Source organism: Mesocricetus auratus, unplaced genomic scaffold (genome assembly GCF_017639785.1).
Source record: "Mesocricetus auratus isolate SY011 unplaced genomic scaffold, BCM_Maur_2.0 Super-Scaffold_100066, whole genome shotgun sequence".
NCBI lineage: Eukaryota > Metazoa > Chordata > Mammalia > Rodentia > Cricetidae > Mesocricetus > Mesocricetus auratus.
The window spans coordinates 2,195,235-2,219,859 of NW_024429235.1; the positions used below are offsets into that span (position 1 = coordinate 2,195,235).

Below are 24,625 nucleotides of genomic sequence, written 5' to 3' on the forward strand. Positions count from 1 at the left end.
GGGAGCGAGGAAAGGCTCAGCCAATAGGAACGCCCCGCCCGGGAGCGGGGCGGGGCCGGACCTTCGCCTCGGCGGCAGAGGAGCTCGGGGGCCATTTTGTGGAGCGCCGGAGAGCGAACGGTCGTGTGCTGCGCGCCTGCAGTCGCTTCGGAGCCTCGGCACGGACCCGCGGCGGGAGAGGCAGCCTCTTTCTCTCTCTCTCTCCTTGCGCTTGGTAAGCGGAGTGGGGGCGAGTGCGGGAGAGGCGAGGGTTCCGGGGCCCTGCGGCGGGGCGTGGGGGGGTGTGGGAGCGAAAACGGCCTCGCGGCGGACGCGGAGCCCGCGTTTGTCGCCGCGGCTTTGGGGACTGGGAGCGAGGCGGGAGCCACCCAGGCCTCGGCTGGGGCGCAGGTCCAGCCCCGGTGACCTCCAGGCCGCGGTCGGCGCGGCAAGCGCCCCGCCTGCGCGCTCGTGTCTAACGGCTGCCCTGGACCACCGGGACTCGGAGAGGGGGAAGCGTTGAGAGGGCGGGAAGAAGGAAGAAAGGAAGAAATGCTTGCTAACGTGACCCGGAGTTTGACGGCCCGGCGATCCCGCTGTTAAATCTTCGGAGTTCAACGTCGGGCGCGGGTGGCGCGGGGGAGGGGGGGAGCGATACCGTGGTGATGTTACTGGAAGCTTCTGCATTCCGGGCGGGCCACATGGCACCCGAGCGGCGTTTTAACAATAGCCGGAGTATTCGTTACTTCTTCTCCCATAGGAGTAAGTGGTAGAAGGCGGAGTGTTTTTCTGTTCGTAAAAAGGACGCGCCGCGGAATAACTGAAATTGCAATAATGAAAGCCTTTTAATCTGCAGGTTACAGATCACTTGAAATAATGTGAGTTAGTGGGACTTTGAGGTAGGTCTTGAGAGAGAAGTGTATAGGTAAAAGTGGTTGACAGTAGCGTACTAAATTCGTGGAGCGTCTTAAGATATTTTTAGACAGGTGAAGGCTACTGGGATACTGTGCACAAAAGATCATTGAGATTTTAGGGGAAGCTGATACCGAAATTAAAGGTAACAGGAACAAAGCCAAAATAATCTTCCGGATATTCCCAATATTCTATCCATTCAAAACTTGGCAATAAGCAGTTTCCAGCTAGGTGTGATATTGCATTCCTGTAATCCTTGCACTTCCAGAGGCCACGAGACCGGAGGATCAGTACCCGTCGCTTGCCAGCCCGGAACTACACAGTAAAATTCTTGTTTATGAAAGAGGGGAGCTCGGACAAAATTTATGTTAAAAAAAAAAACCCCAAACAATTGATTGCTGTTACAGGTTTTGAGCTGTTGCTGTAGCCCAGTGCTTAGGATGCAAGGTGCACTTAATTTAATTCCCAGCACTAATAGTGTAGGGTGTTAGCTTATCTGGAGTTAATTTGTTGTTTTTTAATTTTTCGGAGACCTGGTTTCTCTGTAGCTTTGGAGACTGTCCTGGAACTCCCTCCTGCAGACCAGGCTGGCCTGGAACTGAGAGATCTGTCTGCCTCTGCCTCCCCAGTGCTGGTATCAAAGGCGTGCACCCCCCCCCCCGGCTTTTGTTTGTTGGTTTTTCAAGATTGGAGGGATTCTTTGTGTAGCAGCTCTGGCTGCCAGATCTGCCTGACTCTGGCTTTAAGTGCTGGGATTAAATGTGACCATCACTGCTTGCCTAGCCTCATTTTAAGATGCAAGCGCATGTGTGCCTAAGAGTAGAATTTTGCTGTGGTGAAATGAGAAATGAGTAAAACAGCTAGGAAGTCATCAAAAAGTGTTGTAAATAAATGTCACGTTAGTATGCAAGTAGAGATTGGTTGAAAAACATCTACCACTAAGTGTTGTAGGGCACACCTTCAGTCCAGTAGAACATGATGATAGCTTATGACTTTGGGACCAGTCTGGTAAGACTTTCAGAAGTGTTAGAAATGTGAATTCCTGAATGGGAGGCAGAGGCAGGTGGATCTCTGAGGTTGAGACCGGCCAGGTATAAAGCTACATAGAGAATCCTTGTCTTGACCGCCCCCCCAAAAACGGTATTTGTCCTTAGCATTATTTGCTTATGCTTCATACACTCACCTCTCATTGGAAGACTTAACTGTTTTGAAACTAGATTTACTGGGGAATTGGCTGATGAAAAATAATTTTCAGATGTAGCAAAACTAGAAGTGTTTGTAAAGATTTTGAAAAACTACAGTGGATAAGAGGTTCCTGGTTAAGTTCTCAAAAGACAAGCTGATTTTCTGTTTAAAAGTATTCTAGTTCTTTTTTTTTTTTTTTTTGGTTTGGTTTCTTTGTGGAGCCGTGGCTGTCTTGGAACTAGCTTTGTAGACAAGGCTGGCCTCAAACTCAGAGATCCACCCCACCTGTTTCTTCCAAGTGCTGGGATTAAAGGCAAAGGCATATGCCACCACTGCCAGGCTTAGGTTTTGTATTTTTAGTAAGTGCTAGATGATTTAAAGTATCGTTTAAGGAGTTTATCTAAACCTTAGTGGGATTTTTTTTGGTAGTGTAGCCTAAAATACATTTTAAAGCTTATTTCAGTGTATTAATGATTGCATGTATGAGTGCACCATGTTTGCTTATGCTGGACATTAAGTCTGAAAGAAAGCATAGGATCCTCTGGAACTGGAATTAGGTTGTGAGCCACCATGTGGGGTACTGGGAATCAAAAAGCTGCATCTTCTGTAATTGCTGCAAGTGCTCTTTATATGCTGAACCATTTTCCAGCCTCCGTACACATGCTCTGTCAGAAAACATCTGTTTATTTAAAAAGTGGCATTAGTTATTAGTTCATGATTTTGAGAAATCTTGTTGGCATGGAACATGTAGTGCTTTCTTTTTGTGTGAGGGGGTAGTTTGGTTTTGTTTCTTTGGAAACAGGGACTCAGCTATGTAGCTCAGACCCTCTGGCTGTCCTGGGGCTGACTTTGTAGACCAGGCTTAACCTCCAACTCAAAAGGTCACCTGCCTCGGCCTCCCTAGTGCTGGGAGTAAAGTTGTGTGCCCAGATTACATTGCTGCTCTTTAAGCCTATGCCTTCTATATATACTAAGGGTTTTTATTTTTCTTTTTTTCTCTTAAGACGAGGTTTCTGTGGCTTTGGAGGCTGTCCTGGAACCAGCTCTTATAGACCAGGATGGTCTTGAACTCAGAAACCCTCCTGGCTCTGCCTCCCAAGTGCCAGGATCAAAGGCACTACCACACCCTTTTTTAATGAACTGTTGGGTTAACACCAAGGTTTTGGTACCGGGTTTAAAGAATTACAGTACTTGTTCTGTGTAGTCTTTGGTGTTTTTAAATCAGGATTTAGTTTGAATACTTTCTAAAGGTTCAGTTTTAAAATTTTAAAGTTTAGAGGCAAATAAGTCCTCATGTCTAAATGAAATGGGAATGTAACAAGTCTTAACTGCTTTTCTCCTTTTAGCTGATGAAACAACCAGTTTGTGTCATTTGCATTATTTCAGTTTCCCATTGTGTCAGATTCTTCATACCTTAGGATTAGGAACACTAGATAATAAATGTCATTTACATTATTTCAGTTTTACATTATGTGTCAGATACTTCATACCTTGAGAGTAGGAACACTAGATGATAAAATGAAACACAAATCCATAAGGACACAATTTTTATCACCTGTTTCATGACATGAAAGTGTTCATGGATCCTTCCTCCATTTGTATGGTTTTTCACTGTCAGTGATGAATAAAAAGGGCTGGCTCCTTTTTAAGAATATCTTTCACCCTGACTAGAACCTTATCAAAGTCTTGTGGTCTTTCACTCTTTGGCTTTGAGAACAGATGAGTCCCTTCTAGTGTATGTCTTCATGGTAGACCATTCACCTTTAGTCTGTATTATTCACAGGAAGAAAACTACATATATGGCCTTAGGTTTGAAACCCATGAGTCTGTTTGACCTTTATTCACTTCATCTCCATTCGTTGGCCTGGTTTTCTGTATTTTCTTCATTGCCCAAACTGCCGATTACAAAGCGGACATTAAAATGTATGCTCTTGGCGGTCCCCTTAAAGGGGACTTGAATTTAGTTAACTACAGCCACATATCGACTATGAAGAATTGTTTAAAAAAAGTCACTAATAGAAGTGATGATTCTCTAAAGGCTCTCTCCATCCCAGTGAAATGTTAATGCTTTACCAAAATGTGTTAGATGCAACAGACAGTTTTCTGTCTTGTGTTTAGGGCACATTTCTGAGGAACTATGACTCAATCTGTCCCTTCTCCTTTCACAGGGCAGCAAGGCGAACCCCATCCTTGTACTCACTGGAGCTCAGCTTTGATTTTTAACTTCCCTTCCCTACCCTTCCAGAACACACACATTCCCATTCCAAATTGATTTTATAAAGACATTTTAAACACAATGATGCAACTTGGTGTGCACTACAGCAAATATACAGGTGTTTTTTTTAAATTATTTCCAAAAAAGACACAAAAAACGGGACCTGGATTTAAGTTGTAATTTTTAAAATTTCTATTTCTATTTTTTCTGCAGCAGTTGGGTTAGAGGAGGAGCCTTTTAGCCTCATAAACTGACCTCTCTACTTCTCGTGTATTTTTAAGATTAATTGATGATGTGGAAAGGGCTTTGCTTGTCTGCTATTGAGAACATTACCCTTGCGGTTTTTGTGGAAACTGCTTTTGGAAAAGAAAAGAAATGAACTTTACTGACTTGACATTTTTACACCTCCCGTTTTTCTAATCTGGGCTATTTTTATTTTTGTTTTTTTACAGTGAGATTTTTTTGATCTTCAGCTACAGTAAGTTATTATAATTTTTTTTTTACATTTTTCCTGACTTTCGCTGGTTTCCTTTTTATTGTTGTTACTTACTAGTTATTATTACTATACTTATTATAATGGTGATGATGATGATGATAATGATGATTTTTAACCGGATTAAAGTGGAGTTTTTCTGAATGTTAAGATTTCTTCAGCCTCCTGATTGACTTTGGAGTTTTCCATCTTGGGAGAGAAAGTGAAGGTGTTAGCATTTTTAAGTAGTTTGATCACATAAACCTTTTCTCTCCCAACCCCACCCTTGCCCTCAACCCCTTCCCCACACTGGAAATAATTTTACTGGCTGTTAAGTCTTTGACCTTATTTTTCCTGATCTTTAACTTAACTGTTTTAGAGCATCTCTGGACGTCTGTATTTTTAATTTTTTTATTTTTATTTTTTTTCCTTTTTAATCTTTCATTTGTTAAATTTTTAAACTGTGCTGCAATAAAATGTGTGTGGTACTATTTAACACCTATAATGGTGGTGGCATTTTCCCAAAAAGCCATCTTCCTACTGTTTCCCTTGAAATCCCATCCTGCTTTTCCTGTACACTACCCCTCACAAACCACAAGCCGCAGCAACATGGATGCCCAGCCTGGAGCAGCATCAGCCAGGATGACCTGGAGCCAGGGGGGCCTTCGGAACAGATGTACACCCTTCCTGGGTGATGGTAAGAGGTGTGAGGTCCACTTGGTTTCATTGCAAAGACTAGGAAATAAGACTTATTTAAGTTTAGATGATGAATAGGTCAGAGCCCCTGGAACTGCCTCCAACTAGACAGTTCTTTCTCGGCATTGAGCTGTTTGATTTAGAGTAATCTTTGGGATTTAGGCTTACAGTTTAGTTGACAGAGTGCTTAGTGCACATGAGGCCCATTAGGCACACCTGTTAGACATGCAGAAGTATAAGTTGTTTAAGGTCTTCCTTGGGTTATATAGTGTGAGGCCTGCCTGGAATACATAAAACATTGCCTCAAAACAAAATACAGTTTAGGTTACATTTATACATTTTTAGATTATGTTTATCTTAAAACACAAGTTGAGGGGGCTGGAGAGGGTGGTTCATCAACTAAAAGCTTTGGCAGCTCTTCCAGAGGTCCTGCATTCAATTCCCAGCAGATACATGGTGGCTTACAGTCATCTGTAATGGGATCTGATGCCCTCTTCTGACATGCAGGGGTGCAAGCAGACAGTATTTGTAAACAATTACAAGTTGAAGACAAATTCTGGTAACTCAAAGATGAGACAGAAGTTAGAGGCTAGTGTGGTGGCACTCTGTGATAACAACCCAAACAAAATCCCATGGATCCAATGACAAGAAATAAGTGATATTTATAGTATTAAACTGTCACAGAAGGTTTTTTTTTAAAAAAAAGAGTTTAAGGGAAGGATAGGTTTAGCTTAAAATAGAAAGATTTAATTTCTGCATCTACACAATGTGCATCATCAATGACTTGAAGCCTAATGTCTTGAAACTAGAATAACGCAATGGTTATTGAGGGCATAGGTAGCTGGAGTTAGGAATACTATTGGTTTGGAAACCAATTTAGTTTCATATGTTTTTTGAGACAAGGTCCCTACATAGGCCTGCTTTGTCCTGAAACTCAATTTAGACCAGGCTAATCTCAAAAATTTGGAGCCGCCTGTCTCTGCTTCCCAAATGCTGAGATTAAAGGAAAGCACCACCATGTTCAGCCATTGCTATGCATTTTAGAGTTAATATATGAAGTTTCAACTTGGAAAATGAGTGGTATGGCATGTGGGTATATAATACTCTTGGACAAAAAGTCAAATGTAGGTCAGATGGACACCAAAGAAAACAGTGGACATTAAAGCAGAAGAAGCTCCTGGGGTCTGGGAAAGGAGTGAAATCTTCCTACCTGTGCTGTGTTGGACCTGCTCATTACAGGGTCACTAACTATTTCTAGTTAGATCAAGGGTCTTGTCAGGAAAACCTCAGCCTAACTCATGGTGATAGAGTGAGAAATGAATGATACCATATGGTGAGATTTATGCACAGATCTGTAAAAGAATGCAAAAGTGGCCAGCGCTGGTGGCACACACACGCCTTTAATCCCAGCACTTGGCATTAAAGAGCTAGTTCCAGGACAACCTCCAAAGCCACAGAGTATGCCCCCCCAACCCTCCAGTTTCCATGTAACCCTGGCTGTCTTAGAACTTGCTCTATGTAGACCAGGCTGGCCTAGAATTCACAGAGATCCGCCTGCATCTGCCATTCAAGCTCTGGGATTAAAGGTGTGTGCCACCACCACATAGTGAGGGTTTTGAGAACTAGTAAAGGGCAAATAGGAAGTGACTTGAAATTCACTTGAATGGGTTTTACCTGTGTGTCTGTTACCATGTACACTCATTACATTAACCTAGAACTGCAGCTAGAGACGATCTTAAGCTGCAATGTGGATACAGGTCCTTAACCACTGAGCCAGCTCCAGCCCAAGAATCAAGAACTCAAAATAAATTTTACTTGGAGAAAAAGGAAATAATGGTTGAGGTCTGTTACTAAAGTAAGGGGGCTGTTTTTCAATCTTCATCTGACTTGACCTTTATCATTTAACCACTGGAGACATTCTGAAGCCTTTTTACTTTGCTTTCAGGTTGTTGATGCTCCTTATTTAACTATTGGAGTTGTGTATGACTTAGTTCTTCCTCATTTTGTGCTCATTTCATGAAATATTTCACTTCTATGATTTTTATATGTTTATGAATTGATTGCCACCAAATTTTAACAGTATGGGCTTTTTCTCTTTAGTAGATTTGCATCTATTCAGTTACTTATCTGGTAGTTTTACTTGAATATCATCCTTACAAACTTCAGGGATGATGTAGGAGCAGAATTAGCACCTTGTTTTCTTTTTGAGATAGGGATTCTCTGTAGCCTGGAACTCTGCAAATCTGCCTGCTTCTGCACCCCAAGTTGCAGGATTAAAGGCGTGTTCCACCACCAGGTGCCACCTTGGTTTTTAAGGCCAAGACTACCAGTGGCCTACCTACAATGTGAGAAAAGGAAAAGAGTTATTTCACAGACAAGCTGTATCTAGATTGTTTATTCAAATTGGTTTGTTTTGGCCTCTGGTTTATCAAACTACAGATTTTGTGTTACTTAGACCAAAGACTACTAGCTTCTTTTGCTATCATGTCATCAGCTTTTCATTTAAAACCATTTATTGCCATATTCTTGGTCTGTGTCAGTTTATCATTGTCTTTAGTGTATTACAATAGACATCCACTTTTTTTTTTTTGAAACAGGGTTTTTCTGTATTTTATCCTAGAACTTGCTCTGTAGACCAGGCTAGTCTGGAACTCAGATCCGTCTACCTCTGCCTCCCAAGTGCTGGGATTAAAGGAGTGCGCTACCAACGCCTGGCTGACATCCACTTTTTTAAATAACTAATTTAAAAAATGTTTTTAATTCATTTTTTTTCAAGATAGGGTTTCTCTATATTGCTTTCCAGGCTGTCCTGGAACTCCCAGAGATCTGCTTACCTATGCCTCCGTAATGCTGGGATTAAAGGCATGCACCACCAACACCTGGCTACTTAAATTTTGTATGAGTGCTTTTCATGTATACCTGCATGCTAGAAGAGGGCATCAGATCCTATTATAGTCATGAATCACCATGTATGTGGTTGATGGAAATTGAACACAGGACCCCTGGAAGAGCAGCCACTGCTCTTAGCCCTCCCCAACCATTTCTCTAGATTCAGATATTTTGACCTCCGTACTAGTCTATTCTCAAATTGTCAGCTACATTGATTTTGCTAAAATGTAAATGATTGAAAGCTGGGTTTGGTGTCATGCATATGATGCAGCACTTGGGAAGTGTAGGCAGGATCAGGAAAGGGATTCAAGGGTACCTTCTTTAGCTGTGTGGAATTTAAAAGGATCTAGGATTGTGTGAAAGGAGAAAAAAGTGTTTCTAACTGTGCTGTGCTCTGGTCATGTTAATGATCTCTCAATTTGTGTTCCTGGCCTGGAATTCAGAATGGTCTGCCTCTAGAGTCTGCCACCACTCCTGGTACACTGGTTATCTTACTGTGTATTATGGGAGAGATGGCTGAGCAGTTAAGAATACTTGTTAATCTTTCAGAATATCTGGATGCAGTTACCAGCCTGGACATGATGCTTCCCAGGGGGATTTGATGCTCTCTTAGTACTAGGCATTCGTGGTATGCATATATAGAAAAAGCACTCACTGATTTAAAAAAGAAAGTGGTTAGATGTGTTCTACTTCAAGTTCTTGACAGTTTTTCTACATTTTAGATTCAGTAGCTACCATGTCAGTGATGTCTTGATCTGTTGGAGCCAGCATCTGAAATTGGTACTTAGGATACAAGCAATCATTCTTATAGAAGATGAGGCTTCAATTCCCAATAACCTCATGGTGGCTAATAACTATAATTCCAGTTCCCAGAGGGTCTTCCACCCTCTTTCCTGTGTTTCTGTGGGTACTAAACATGTACAGACAAAAACAACCATACACAAAATAAGAGAAGTCAACTGGTAGGACAGGCACAATGACATAGCTTTTTAAAAATCCCTGCACTTGGAGATTTCATTTTAAGCTAGCCTGGCCCATAGTGACACCTGTTTGGAAAAAAAAAACACCCACTAGTGTGAGATGCTTCTAGAACATAGCACTTAAACACTCTGTATTTGTTGCTACTTTGATTCATTTTATTTCGAGGCAGGGCAATCTATTTGTGCTTCAATTTAACTCATGGAAATATTTCAAGCAACTCAGATTAGTAATTGTTCTTCATGTCCTTGTCCCTTTTTATACTTCTGCATTTTATTTTATTATTATTATTATTTTTTTTTTTTTTGGCCACTTGGTGTAATGGCACTCATCTTGCTGATCTGAGTCCAGCCCTGCCTGGTCTTCATAGCAAGTTCCAAGCTGTATAGTGATAGATATTCTGTCTCAAACAAAATCAATCTTTTTGTTTTTGTTTGTGTGTTTGTTTTCAAGACAGGGTTTCTCTGTATTATTTGGAGGCTGTCCTGGAACTCGCTTGGTAGACCAGGCTGGCCTCGAACTCACAGAGGATCCGCCTGCCTCTGCCTCGGAGTGCTGGGATTAAAGGCGTGCGCCACCAACACCCGGCAACAAAATCAATATTGGTTATACCTATATCCACCTTAATGTTATTTGAAACCCAGATCCTATATAATGTGAAGGTAACAGTTTTTTTAATCATTTTTATGTGTATTAGTGTTTTGCCTACATGTATGTCTGTGTGAGGTGTTGGATCCTGGAGTTACAGACTGTTGAGTGAGCTGCTGTATGGTTGCTGGGAAATGAACCCAGGTCCTGGAAGGACAGTTAATGCCCACTGATCCATTCATCTTTCCTGGTTGTCCTGAAACTCCCTGAGATCTGCCTCAGACCCAGAGTCCAGCTGTCTGCCTCTATCCTTCTTGACAGTGTCACCAGGCATTTTGTATTTTTAAGACAGGGACATTTCACTTTTAGCTTGCCAAGTAGGCTAGGCATACTGGCCAGCCAGTAAGCCTCAGAGATCCAATTCTAGTTGTTCTGACTTAGTGCTTGGATTATGAGTATGTGCCACCATTTTGGGCTTGCTTGTTTTCCTTAGTTAGAGGGGCGTGTATGCTTAGCATGCTCAAAGTTCATAGCTTTAAGGTGCACCCTTAGTATTTTTATATACAGGAATTAAAATCTTGTATCAGTTTACCTAGTAGTGGACATCCTCTTTTCCTCAGTTGTTTATTCTGGTACCCCAGCATGTTTACAGATGTGATAGCATTGAATTTGTGCCCTCATCATCTTAGACCTCACTGTGTAGGCCAGTCTGGCCTCAAACTCCCACTGAGTAGAGACCCAGCTGGTTCCAACTCAGATCTGGTGCCTTTCGTTAGTGCTGGGACTAAAGGTATGTGTCACCCCTGCCCAGCTTACCTCCCATATGATCACAGAAATGCTGTAGTATATTTTAGTGACCAGTTAGAGTTCACAGATGAATTAAAAAAAAACAGTGCTAGGCCAGTTGGTGGCACACGCCTTTAATCTCAGCACTCGGGAAGCAGAGGCAGGCGGATCTCTGTGAGTTCGAGGCCAGCCTGGTCTACAGAGCGAGTTCCAGGACAGTCTCCAAAACAATACAGAGAAACCCTGTCTCAAAAAACCAAAAAAAACAAAAAAACAAAAAAAAACAGTGCTAGTATGGAGAAAGGTTTATTAGTAGATAAAAGGGGGAGAATATTCCAGACACAGAGAATATTCACTCTGGGAGAGTCCACAGTGAACATTACCTGGTCATGGGAGGAGAGGGAGGGGAGAGCCATGATAGTAAAGGGACTTACATACTAAAGAGCACAGCCCCATTTGCCACTGCTGGAGGAGTTTAGGTAAGGGGTTTGGTATGTCAGCCATAACTGGAAGAACCTTTCCACAAGGTCTGCTTTGATATCCTAAGTAGACACCTCATAATTTTGTTTATTTTTGGGGGGGGAGATGGTTTCAAGACATGTTTCTCTGTGGCTTTGGAGGCTGTGCTAGAACCAGCTCTTGTAGACCAGGCTGGTCCGCCTGCCTCTACCTCCCAAGTGCTGGCATTAAAGGTGTGAGCCACCATAAAAAGCTATGTTGTCTGTAATGAAGATGTTTTTTTTGTCCTGTGTGTGTGTGTGCTTTTAATGATTAGGTTGGTAACTGTTTCTCATGCCTGGCTAATTTAAAAACTTTTTGGTTTTTTGAGACAGGGTTTCTCTGTATTGTTTTGGAGCCTGTCCTGGAACTCTGTAGACCAGGCTGGCCGCGAACTTACAGAGATCCGCCTGCCTCTGTCTCCCAAGTGCTGGGATTAAAGGTGTGCTCCACCAACGCCCGGCTCAAAACATTTTTTTACTTCAGGGTTACAATCTGTTGCATTTTGTGTTCAAACCAGTATTTCTTTTAAATTGTTGATATTTGATTGTGTGGGTGTCTATGTAAGTGTATGTACATGTGAATGTAGGTTGGGTTATTGCTTAAGCCAAAATTTTTATCTGCATGGAGCTGGAGTTACAGGCTGAGGTCATCTGGAGAAGCAGTGTAAACACTTAATTGCATATTGTATCTCCAGCTCCTAAATCTGCATTTCTTCTGTGGACTGTTTGTCAGTTACACATAGAATGAAGGAGGACTTTTAATTTCTGATCATTTGGCCTTTTGTCTTTGGAATGTTGAAACATGCCCAGTTTATAGAGGTGTTGGGATGGTCTGAAGGATTTGAGTGTCCTAGGTAGGCAAACTCACATTCCTATGTCCCCAGCACAAGAACATTAGTGTGTATGTTTATCATGTGTGGGTATGTGCATATATGCATAGAGAGGTAAGGTGACATAGTTTGCCTTGCTTTAAAATTGTACTTCCTGAGGACCTAGGTCTACATTTCCCTGGACAAGATGTGTCTCTGCCTCCTGTATCTTTTTCTGTCTTTTCCTTCTCTTTAACATGTAACCCTGGTAGGCCTGAGGTCGCTCCCCTGCTGGTATTAAAGGTGTATGTTAACACACAGGCCAATAAAAATGAGGGTTGTAATTAAACTGGCCCTTTTTAAGCTGGGTAGTGATAGCACACATCCTGCTTTGGGTCAGCATACAGGCAGCTCATTGTTTACCCCTGGAAAGACCAGAGGCAGACAGGGAAGATAGAAAAAAGGTGTGTAGGAGGCAAATGCAAACAGCCTGTAACAGAGTTTCTCTGTGTAGCGCTGCTATCTATAGTTAGATCAGGTTGGTTGGTCTTGCTCTGATTTGCCTGTCTGCCTTCCTGGTTCTGGGATTAAAGGTGGCATGCAGCACTCACTGCCTGGTGTCTTTTTTAATGTGAGTACTGGACATTGAACCTTTTTTTTTTTTTTGGTTTTTCGAGACAGGGTTTCTTTGTGGCTTTGGAGGCTGTCCTGGAACTCTGCTCGGGAGACCAGGCTGGCCTCCAACTCACAGAGATCCGCCTGCCTCTGCCTCCCGAATGCTGGGATTAAAGGCGTGCCCCACCATCGCCCGGCCAATTGAACTCATTTTTGTGTGTTGTTGGTGGTGGGTTGGTTTTTTAAGTTTTTAGGAATGCAGTGTTCTGTGCATGGCATAAACAGTTACCAATTTTTTTAAACGATTTATTTTATTAAGCATACAGTGTTTTGGCATGCATGCCAAAAGAGGGTATGAGATCTCATTATAGATGGTTGTGAGCCACCATGTGGTTGCTGGGAATTGAACTCAGGAACTAGAAGGGCAGTCAGTGCTCTTGACCTGAATCATCTTTTGAGCCCCCAAACTCTAGTCTTGATGGGTCCTGGTGCTTCCACAGTGAATACTTGACTGTGAACCCATTGTCCCCAGGTACATACTTTTTATGAACCTCATGTATATCCTGTTAACTGCACTGTTGAAGAGTAGTAAAGTAAAAACCAAGGGCTTTGATTTTTGCCCATAGTTATGTGTTGCTTTTAAAATGTTATATTTTCTTTACTGATCTTGCCACTGTTACTATTTTGAGATAAATCTACATAGCCGTGGCTGTCCTTGAACCAAGCTGACCTTTGTCTTGACCTTTGTCTTTACCCTTCCTGGCAACATCACTGTTGTTTTTGTTGGTTTTTTTTCACACCAGGTTTCTCTATCTTTGGAGCTTGTCCTGGAACCCTCTCTAGACTAGGCTGACCTCAAATTCAGATATGCTTGCCTCTGTTTCCCAAGTACTGGGATTAAAGGTGTGCCACCACCTTACCTTACACGCCTTTGTTTTTATTTTAAGGATGAACCTTGGTTACTTTAGGAAACTATACAAGTAAAATAACCTAGGTTCTTTTTTTTGTTTTTGTTTTTGTGTGTTTTTTCTTTTTGGTTTTTTCGAAACAGGGTTTCTCTGTGGCTTTGGAGGCTGTCCTGGAACTCCCTTGGTAGTCCAGGCTGATCGAACTTACAAAGATCCTCCTGCCTCTGCCTCCCGAGTGCTGGGATTAAAGGCGTGCTCCACCAATGCCCGGCTAGGTTCTTTTTTTTTTTATTTAAGATTTATTTATTTATTACAAACACAACACCCTGACTCCATGTACATCTACACATCCGAAGAGGGCACCAGATCTCATTACAGATGGCCGTGAGCCACCATGTGGTTGGGAATTGAACTCATGACCTCTGGAAGAGCAGTCAGTGCTCTTAACCTCTGAGCCATCTCTCCAGCCCCAACCTAGGTTCTTAAACAAGTAAATAGTAGAGGATTTATCAGCAGAAAAGATGGTACTCCCATAGACTTAATTAGTATTCAGGGAGACAGGCTCATGAATTTGATGTTGTTCTTGTCAAGTGATAGTAGAGAACCTTAAAGGACATATTAAACATTTTACAAATTTTGATGAGTGACTTTAAGAAGGCAGGGAAGTGGTGGTGGGTGCCTTTAATCGTGGCAGGGGTAGGTGGATCTCTTGAGTTTGAGGCCTGCCTGATTTATTATAAAGCTAGTTCCAGGACAGCCAGGACTCTTACACAGAGAACTCCTGTCTTGGGAAAACAAGACAAAGTTTGATTATTTCCTTTTACACCTCTTAGAGTCAGTAAGTATTTTAACTCCACTTAACCATTCTGGAGTTTTGGTGGTGGTGATGACTACATAGCATGGAGGCATTATTTATTGTATATGTATTATAGGATGCTGATCACATTCTTTGCCTAAACAAATTTGACCCTCATTTACTTACCTTATTCATAAGTAAGGTATAGGGTAAGGAAGTTAAGATGGCTTAGTGGATAAGGTGCTTCCTCCTGATAAGATTGACAACATGAGTTTGATTCCTCACCATAGGTAGTTGCCCTTTGACTTCAATATGTAAGCAACCTTACACATGCTGTAATATGGCCTGAAATCTTGTGACTGCTTCTAAAACTACTGAACTCTTCAGTAAAAATTTAAATGAGACTGTGTCAAGAGTTTTTGATTGGAAACAGCCTTAATAGACTAGAATCAGAACTGTGTAGTGACTCAAACATAAAATTCCAAGATTCTGAAGCATTCAGAATTACAGTCTTCAGGCTAGCTTTTTGAGAATGGATCTGTCTGATAAAACCAAAACTTAAGAAAGTTTGCATTTTCTTACTTTTCTGTGTTATAATGGTAGTTTATCATCATCACCATCCAATATTAATCTCTAGTTGTGAAAAGTAGTTTAGAGTTATTGTATTATATGAAAAGATGGCTTTAGTATACTTTGTAGTAAATGCTAAATCAAGTCCAAATAAATATCTGACTATCTGGAAATATTTGCCTTTGTATAAACTATACTTGAAAGTTTTGAAGTTTCTGTTTTGAGAAAATTGAGTCTTAGTATGTTAGATCTAATTATAAGATTCTTACAATCAGGAAGGCAAAAAAAAAAAAAAGCCAAACTCTGGCAGTAAAAAGTGTAGGGAATTTGATTTCAGAAGGATCACTTGGAATGATCTTGCTAGTGCAAGAGGCTTAAAAGGAGTATTGTATTAATAAATATTTGATATTATGAGAATTCTGTTAAGTTGATACCTAGATAGTCATAGTAGTTCAAATGAAACACCAGTAATAATAACTGCTAACCTGAATGCTTCTTTTTTCCACTTTTCAGCTTTGTGAGGAACCTTATCATCGAAGGAAATGGCTAGCAATGTTACCAACAAGACAGATCCTCGATCCATGAATTCCCGTGTATTCATTGGGAATCTCAATACTCTTGTGGTCAAGAAGTCTGATGTGGAGGCAATCTTTTCAAAGTATGGCAAAATTGTGGGTTGCTCTGTGCATAAGGGCTTTGCCTTCGTCCAGTATGTTAATGAAAGAAATGCCCGGGCTGCTGTAGCTGGAGAAGATGGCAGAATGATTGCTGGCCAGGTTTTAGGTAAGTTTATAGTTGTTAAATTCAAGCTTGAATTTTAGTCTTTAGTAATGTTTGTGATTAATGTTTCCATGCCTCCTTTCTTTTATGCAAAAACTGGGCAACCCTTGGTAATGATTGAGATGCATGCATATAGTGTTCTGCCTGCATGTATGTCTGCAGGCCAGAAGAGGACACCAGATCTCATGGATGTTTATGAGTCACCATGTGGATACTGGGAATTGAACTCAGGATCTCTGGAAGAGCAGTAAGTGCTCCTAACCTCTGAGCCATCTCTCCAGCCCTGATTTTATTTATATTAGTAGGTGAATACAAATATGAAACCTTGGTAGAACATTTAGGTTGTTTGTATTATCCAGCTTTTGTCCAAGTATCTGGTGTAGAATGCCCAACCGTTTTGCCACATTAAGGATTGGTGTAGATGGGTAGAAGAATATGTGCCAGATTTTTTACATGATGTTCTGAGGGTCAAACCCTTGGTTTATGTAAGTTGAGAAGCACTCTGAGCTACATTCGCAAACCTCAAGTTACATTCCATATAGGATTTCTCTGTGTAGTGATCCTGGCTGTCCTGGAACTTGCTTTGTAGACCAAGCTGGCCTTAAACCCAAAGATCTTCCTGCCTCTGCCTCCCAAGTGCTGAGATTAAAGGCCTTCGCTTCCACCTCCTGTCACATAAAGAAGTCTCCAAATTTTCTACTTGTTTCTTTTAGTGATTTAATGTGTTCCTTTTTATCCTTAGTTTTTGTAATTCTGGCAGATACATTGTGGCTGTAGTTTTGTTTTTAATCTTTTAGACTGGCAAAATGTCTCTGGGTAAGGTACTTGCTGTCTAAAACCTAAGTTGAATATTTGGAACCCACTTGGTACAAAAAGAGAAACCATTCCCACAGATTATCCTGTGGTCTGCATATGCCTATTGTGGCTCATGTGCATCCATGTACATGCATATAAATATGATAGAAAAAACTCCTTGGTTTGAGTTTCTCTGACAATTCTAGTATTCATTCTGTACACCAAGAGGTGGGATCAAAGGTGTGTGCCCAGGGTAAAAAATACTTCATTCCATTTTTCTTTAGTGTGTGTCTTGTACCTATCCACCCAAATGTTTGCTGTTGCCCTCCCTCCCACCCCTCAGATGTGATTCTTATGCCTCGGGCATGCTAGAGAGTTGTCAGCTACATTAGATCTCAGCCCTTACTTCATAAGTTTTAGACTTCAGATATTTTGTTTAGCTAGCAACATTTTTTTAAATGTCTGTTCACATCACTAATACTTGTTAATACTTTGCTTCTATTCCACCAGTATAATGTCCTCACATCAACATTATGTATATTCACTTAAACTTGTTTTATGTGTTGGAGGCTGGTGAGACAAGGTCTCTATACATAAATAGCCCTTGCTATCCTGAGACTTTAAACTATGTTGATCACATTGACCTCAAACTCAAATTATTGTACTAGGATTAAAACTGTGCCAACATTTTGGCCTAAAAGGCTTGTGTTTTAAAGCAAATAACACCTTCCCTGTTGCAACCTCTTTGGTAGCAATAATAGGTTACTAGACTTCAGATAGCTTCGCCTGTCCTGTAACTCAGAACAGTCTGCCTCTGTAGGGATTAAAAGTATGTGAAAAGAAGTGTTTGCAAGACTACAATCAATTTATAGTATTTATTTCTGCTTTTACTGGCTTTGGAGGCTGTCCTGGAACTAGCTCATGGAACCATGACATCTTGCTTGTTTAGTTTCAGTTTCTCAGCAGTCCCTCTGGAAAATATGACTAAATTCAACATTATTTTTAAAAATTATTGTGTATTCCGCCAGGAGGTGATGCCACACACCTGATCCCAGCATGGTTTGAAAGTAAAAGCTAAAAACTCAGTGACAATATGCCTACTTGTACTCATCTGAAATTATCATTTGTGAAACTTGTTTTAAAGACCCAGCCTTGGTCTGATGTTTTTCCTTTAGGCTTATTTGTTAGAACTAGTAAGAAACACCTTTATAGATATAGTGAGAGAAAAAATAAATCTTTGGATTATCCTTAAAAACTAGGTAGTGTTTAAGGGTTTATTTACTTTTGTGAGCAATTTGCCAGAGTCCTCTTTTCTACTATATGATTCCTGGGAACCAGTTTTTAGTCATTATGCTTTGATACATTGATGACTTATGTCTTTTGATACATCCTACTGTCCCAATAATGTGTCCTTATCTTAGATAAAAAAATGTTTACACATTGTGTTTGTGCATGTGGACACTTCCTGGTCAGAATACAACTTACTACTTCCTTAGTAGGTTTTCCATTTATACTGTGTAGGCAGAGGACGTTGAGCTCAGGTTGCCAGACATACAGACAGTTGTTTAACCCATTGTGCTGTCTTGTATTGTAACTTGAAATTTGGGTGTTGTTTATTATGGGTGGGTATGTATGTGTGGAAGTTTTCAGGCTAATTTTGTGTGGAGCAATGGCATTGAGAATGGTCCTTTGAACATGACTTTGAGGGTATACACCCTCATGCTTATCTTTGCAATTATGTGCAAGCTTTTTTGTGAAATTAAATAGAAATGTTACTGGAAAAATGACTGACGTGATTCATTAACTGTATTAGTGCATGAGCAAACAGATGCAAAAGATAAATCAGTTTTCCAAATGGGAGGAAGCTAAGAATGGGGTATATAGCAAAGAAAAACTAATGTCAGGAGTTTTGGTTTCCAACAGCACAGAAAATCAAAGCCTAGCTTTGTAAAAACTTACAGTGAGAAGGAAAGCTAATGTTATGCATTAGGTAACTGTACTCTGAAATACAGACTTGTTTGCTTTGCTGGGGAATAAAACCCAGTCTTTTTGCCTTGAAGTTCTTGTTTTTAACTCCCACACTTTTTGGCTCTGTTTCTTTTTTTCCCAGATATTAATCTGGCTGCAGAGCCAAAAGTGAACCGAGGAAAAGCAGGTGTGAAACGATCTGCAGCGGAGATGTACGGGTCAGTACCAGAACACCCTTCTCCGTCCCCTCTACTCAGGTCCGGAACTTTATTATTTATAACTGCATTGTGTCCATCAGTGGGCATCTTCTCTGTTTTCTGGATGTGGGGAGGGTTAGCGCAATGTGTTTTGTATGTGCAAAAGTGCTAATGCTTATTAACTTGTGTTAACATACTTCCCTTTTTGCCCCTATTTCCTAGCACTGAGATTTTTTTGCTGTTTAACAATAATATGTGTATGTATCATAAATTCAAGAGTAATTTGTTAGGTTCTAGAAAGCTGGGAAATAAGGAAGGGAGAAGGGTTTGTGGTTTTAACAACTGTTGTTTTCTTTTAGTGTTCTTGGTTTGGCTCATAAGTTGGCTTTGTTGAAATTTTCACCTGAATTACTAGTTTGATCACTACATTTCCAGTGGTCTAAGATAACATGGAGGACAATGATTTGTTTGAATGAATGGTGATTATTCGTGCTAATCTTACTGATCTGTTTGTTGTGGTTTGTTTGGCCTGTTTTCACCCCATCTGCCTTTTGAATTAACAGCAGCTCCAAAATAATCTTTTGGTATTTATTTTTCAGTTCCTCTTTTGATTTGGACTATGACTTTCAACGGGATTATTATGACAGGTATGTATGGTTTTTTTGGATGTTATTAAAAAGTCAGTTTAAGGTCTCTTTTTTAAAATAATGATGTGTTGCACGTGCTGCTTTTCTACTCAATTAAACTCTCTAGTAGGATGTTTGAAAACACAGCCCTACTCCATTACATTTGAGTAAATTACTGCAATCTCTGGAAAAGGGCTTTTTGGGCAGCTGTGAGGTCCCATCATTGGTACTGAGATTGGAATGTGGGTCCTCTGGAGTGTTCTTATTCCCTGAGCCATCTTTTGTGCCATAGCATGGCATTTTCATAAATGTGGAGGTCTTAAGTTAAAAAAAAACAGGTTATCACCTGGGCATAGTGGGGAGCTGGAACATAAACGTATTAAAGTGTCTTTTAAATCCATCACTTGGTAGGCAACCTTTATGTGAATTTCTACAGAGTTTTCTACGATAGACAGCCAGATCTTAATAGACCCACACATACACAACAGGCCAGAAACTCCAGGTTCTTCCTAGTCATTCTAGAAACCCTAAATTTTTGTTTTGTTTTCTATTTCAAAATAGTGTTTCTCTGTAGCTTTGGGGCCTCTCCTGGCATTCCAGCTTGTAGATCAAGCTGGCCTTGAACTTCCTCTGCCTCCCAAGTTCTGGGTTTAAAGGCATGTGCCCAGCCATGGAACCAACCTACAGCTCCCCCAATTTGTTTAGCTTACCAGTAAACTTTAGGAGTCTGCCTGAGTCTACTTCCCCATTACTGTCTACACTTAGCTTTTTAGTGGGGCATTGGGGACCTCAACTTGGGTCCTTGTGCTTGCCATCTTTTGTTTGTTTTCCCTCACTAATTTACTCAGCTTTGTAACACTAATTGTTTCTCTTTTGGAAATCTGAAATTACATAAGGATTCTGGAAGGTGTAGCTGGGCCATTGATTTATGGAGAAACACTTGGATTATATACATGCTTTTATTGGTCGTCACCCTTTTAACCTTTTTAGGCTGGCTTACTATTTTCATTGTGTATGTGGTACATAAATCTTTGAAGGAGAAATTCTCAACTTGGATTAGATACTCTAATTAGAGTGTGGTAGCTTAAGTATATTTTATCCATTTCCAAGGTGGCCTCTGGTATTTGAAGATACGCTTCAAGATAAACATTGCAAATCTCCTTGGTGACATTTTTGCTTTTTTCCTATATATATTTCAATATAATACCTTCACACATAAAATGTATATTCTTAAAGTGCTCTGTGGTTAAGAACAAATGGTGTTTTTGCAGATAACCCATGTCCCCTTCCCAACACTCTGTATATCTCTTTCTATTTAGATAGGCACCAACACTCATCCAGATAGATCCTCATACAGACACAAGGTTCAGTGCATTTTGATTGTGTTGTGTGGTGGTGCCATGATCTAAATTTAGTTTATATCACCCTCAAAAATAAACCCCGGGTTTATTCATAGTAATGCATGTTCTTTTTCTCTCTCTAGGTCTAGGCAGCTGCAAAGTCAGTTTGCTTTTGCTTTTGGCATGTTAGGTGATTTGGCCGGGGAGTTGGGGAGGTTGTAGACAGGGCCTCTGAGTATCTCTGGAACGCAGATAGGAGAGATCCATCTGCTTCTGTTTGCCAAGAGCTGAGGTTAAAAATGTGCACCATTGTTCTAGATGCTTAACCTTTGAAAATTGGTGCTATTGATCTTGCATATAAAGGGCCTGCCATGTTGGCAGTACTACAGATCGTTAAATCATTGTTCTTTTTGCAAGGCTTCGAAAATCCTCATGATAATGACCTTGTTTTGTGTGTGTGTCTTTGTTTGAACTTGGTGTATTTCTTATTGATTTGGGCTACTTCATTTAGCCTAGATCTGCCAGAGATCCTCCTTCCCTCAACCTACTGGGTATTGGGATTGCAATATATTGTAGTACCACACCTGGCTTGTGTTCTCTCCAGAGATTGTGCACTTTACTGTGTTTAGTTGCCCAAAGCATTTTTGCTGTTGAAATAGAAATATTTTGGTATGGTGGTTGTTTAAGCCTCTGGTGACTGCTGAAGCCCATTACATAAGGGATGGTCTGTATGAATAAACTCCTCTGTCCATCCCGGTATAGCTCCTTAGGAGCCCAGCCCCTATTTTGCATACTTTAACTATTCTCTAGCAACACGGTTTTTGTAGCATTGCTCATCAAGAGAACAATGCAATAAGATTTTTTAGGGGTGGCAGATACATATTGTGTGCAGTGTATGCCTGTATGCCAGAACGGGTGTGGATCCCATTATAGATGGTCCTGAGATAGCACCGTGTGGTGTCTAGGAGTTGAACTCTGGACTTCTGGAAGAGCAGCCTGTGCTCTTAGCTCCTGAGTCACTTTTACCACTAGTATCATTGGTTTTTTGTTCCTTTGCATAATTAAAAATGAATATCTGCAGATCCAATGAATTCCCATCTTTCTGAGTTCTATGTTAGTATAAGATAAAAGGCAATTCAACAGAATGCTGCTTATAAGATAAAATTCAACAGAATGCTACTTATAAGTGATGGTTGTAAATCTTTCAAGTCTATAGGTGTGTTTGTTTCCCTTTAGTTTCTGTAGTGTTTCTTCATCAGAGTAGAGATTGAAATCTTGTCTATCAAGTTAGTTAAAGGAAATGGCTAAAACAGATAATTCTATTTTTATCCAAAAGGATGTACAGTTACCCAGCACGTGTTCCCCCTCCTCCTCCTATTGCTCGAGCTGTGGTGCCTTCTAAACGCCAGCGTGTTTCCGGAAACACCTCTCGAAGGGGCAAAAGTGGATTTAATTCAAAGAGTGGACAACGGGGATCTTCATCCAAGTCTGGAAAGTGTAAGTATTGTTTCTCTTTTGTGGTATTTTTGTGCAATGCCTCCCACCTCCAAATTTTATGTAATTATTTTTACATGTATGCGTTTGGGGAATTGTTGTCAGAGAAGGTGTTGATTCCCATGGAGCTGGAGTTGTAGGTTTGAGATGTAGATGCTGAGAACTTCTGAAAGAATAACACTAGCATCTCCTAGTTGAAGGATGACATTGGGTACTCAGATACCCTATCATAAAGGCAGGTGGATCTCTGAGTTTGAGGCCAACTTGGTCTACAGAGCAACTTCTAAGACAGGCTCCAAAGCAATACATAGGAATCCTGTCTACAAAAAAGGAAAGAAAAAAATATCCATTACTTTTGTAGCTGTTACCTATTCCATCATTTTAGCTTTTAGGTTGTGTGTACACAAATGCATGCACATGCATCTCAAAGAATTTCCCCATGGGATGTTGCTGGGTCAATTTAAAATTCTAGCTCCTAGAAGATAATTTTTAGCAACTGGTTAATTATAATATGTTTTATTCTTGCCTGACTTTGTGTTACAGTGAAAGGAGATGACCTTCAGGCTATTAAGAAGGAGCTGACTCAGATAAAACAAAAAGTGGATTCTCTGCTGGAAAGCCTGGAAAAAATTGAAAAGGAGCAAAGCAAACAAGCAGGTAATGGTCTTGTGCTTGTTTCAAGTAAAATTGGGTTATTTTAAGACATTTGCATATTGGGGTGTTTGGGAGGATCATTGATTTGTTTGGAAAACTATATTTGTTCTTTGATTAATGAGAGCTTTCTATATCCTGTGGGCAACACTTGCCCCTGGACAGACTTGTCCTTCTCATCCCCAGTAGAGATGAAGAATGAAAAGTCTGAAGAAGAGCAGAGCAGCGCCTCTGTGAAAAAAGATGAGACCAATGTGAAGATGGAGTCTGAGGCAGGTGCAGATGACTCTGCAGAGGAGGGTGACCTGCTGGATGACGATGACAATGAGGATCGGGGGGATGACCAGGTTAGTGCCTGGGAAAGGAAGGAAAGGTGGGGGACAGGGTCCAGAGATACAAGGAGTACTTCTAACTCTCCTTGTTTGTGTCTATTTCTCACAGCTGGAATTGATCAAGGATGATGAAAAAGAGGCCGAGGAAGGAGAAGATGACAGAGACAGCGCCAATGGGGAGGATGACTCTTAAGCACATAGTTGAGTTTAGAAACTTATCCCGTTGTTCATTTACCTAGGCGCTTGTGAGAGATCAGAGTAACACCAGATCCTCTCCCTAGTATCTTCAGCACATTCTCACTGTTCGCCCTCTCCTCGTCCTCCTGTGTTCATTGGTTCATACTTGCCCTGCGCCTAGTTCCATTTTCACTTCCTTTGATGCTCCTGAGTAGTTTTGTTAAGTCTTACCCTGTAAGTTTGCTTTTAATTTTGATACCTCTTTGACTTAACAATAAAAAAGTATGGTTTTTATCAGCTGTCTCCAAAATAATCTCTTGTTATGCAGGGAGGACAGTTCTCATATGATTTCAGTAGTTGCTTCCCTAACTGCAGAAGCATCTCATTTACTTGTAACCCTGAGAGCAGCTTTGCAATAGAGGTGTGTTTTCCCTCACACGAGTGGGGCTGTTCAACACGAATGTAACCATGTATTTTTGTGAATGAGAGTTGGCATGTCAAATGCATCTTACAGGAAAATAGTGTAATAGTCTTAATATTTGTTTTCTAAAGTTAATACCATGGGTTATTTTTGTGAACAGCCTGATGTTTGGGATCTTTTTCTCAAAATAAACAATTCCTTATTAAACCAGGAATTTGAAGGGAAATATGAATTTTTTATTAAAATTACTTGTTCTTTTTATCGGCCTCCACAAATTCTCAGGTTGTATTAAATACAATTTTCTTGAGTCATAATCATGCGTATCAATATGAATAAAAACCATTTCAAGATGAGTGTTTAAACAATTTTGACGTGGAGTGGTTGGTTGTTTCAATTACTGTTTAGAAGTCTGAATACAGACCAGATCTTCTATTTCTCAAAAAGATGTTATTTGTTATATCATGCCTAGCAAGATTGTTTTCATTCTATGCACTGCAGACAATTGTTTCTACGTTTCATGTAATGTTAAAAATTTGTAGAGGCATTCCAGTGTTATATAGGAACATTCTTCTAACCCTCAGCAAAACACGGAGTGAAGTCTTTCCAGCAGGGTTTGTTTTGAAAAGGGTTAATGGTTTTAAGAAAGATTTTCTGGATCCTTTTTTTGTTTAAGATTTATTACATATACAGTGTTCTGTCTACACGGCAGAAGAGGGCAAGAGATTGAATTGTAGATAGTTGTGAGACACCATGTGGTTACTGGGAATTGAACTCAGGACCTCTGGAAGAGCAGCCAGTGCTCTTAACCTCTGAGCCATCTCTCCAGCCCTAGATCCATTTTTTGTCTGTGCGTAGATGTGAAGGTATTAGATCCCCTTGAATTAGAGTTAACAGATGTGAGCTGCCATGAAGGTGCTGATCTTCTCTACGCCCACTTTTCAAGGTA

At 40.6% G+C, this 24,625-nt stretch overlaps 1 protein-coding gene across 9 annotated transcripts; it reads left to right on the top strand.

Annotated features, from left to right (window-relative positions):
- The first annotated feature begins 60 nt into the window (after positions 1 to 60).
- Hnrnpc (heterogeneous nuclear ribonucleoprotein C) lies at positions 61 to 23,893 on the top strand. 9 transcript variants are annotated; one of them, XM_040736651.1, is made up of 10 exons: positions 80 to 214; positions 4,245 to 4,409; positions 4,744 to 4,769; positions 15,412 to 15,681; positions 18,584 to 18,698; positions 19,238 to 19,285; positions 21,941 to 22,101; positions 22,642 to 22,755; positions 22,915 to 23,096; positions 23,191 to 23,893. In XM_040736651.1, the coding sequence occupies exons 4-10, from the start codon at positions 15,441 to 15,443 to the stop codon at positions 23,272 to 23,274; spliced, it is 945 nt and encodes a 314-aa protein (XP_040592585.1). In that variant the 5' UTR covers positions 80 to 214; positions 4,245 to 4,409; positions 4,744 to 4,769; positions 15,412 to 15,440; the 3' UTR covers positions 23,275 to 23,893. The 9 variants fall into 9 exon arrangements, with proteins under 9 accessions (XP_005087073.1, XP_005087074.1, XP_012981405.1 ...); XM_005087017.4 differs by lacking the exon at positions 4,245 to 4,409 and having other exon boundaries at positions 72 to 214; positions 22,936 to 23,096; XM_013125951.3 differs by lacking the exon at positions 4,245 to 4,409 and having other exon boundaries at positions 72 to 214; positions 22,939 to 23,096.
- The last annotated feature ends 732 nt before the right edge of the window (positions 23,894 to 24,625 follow it).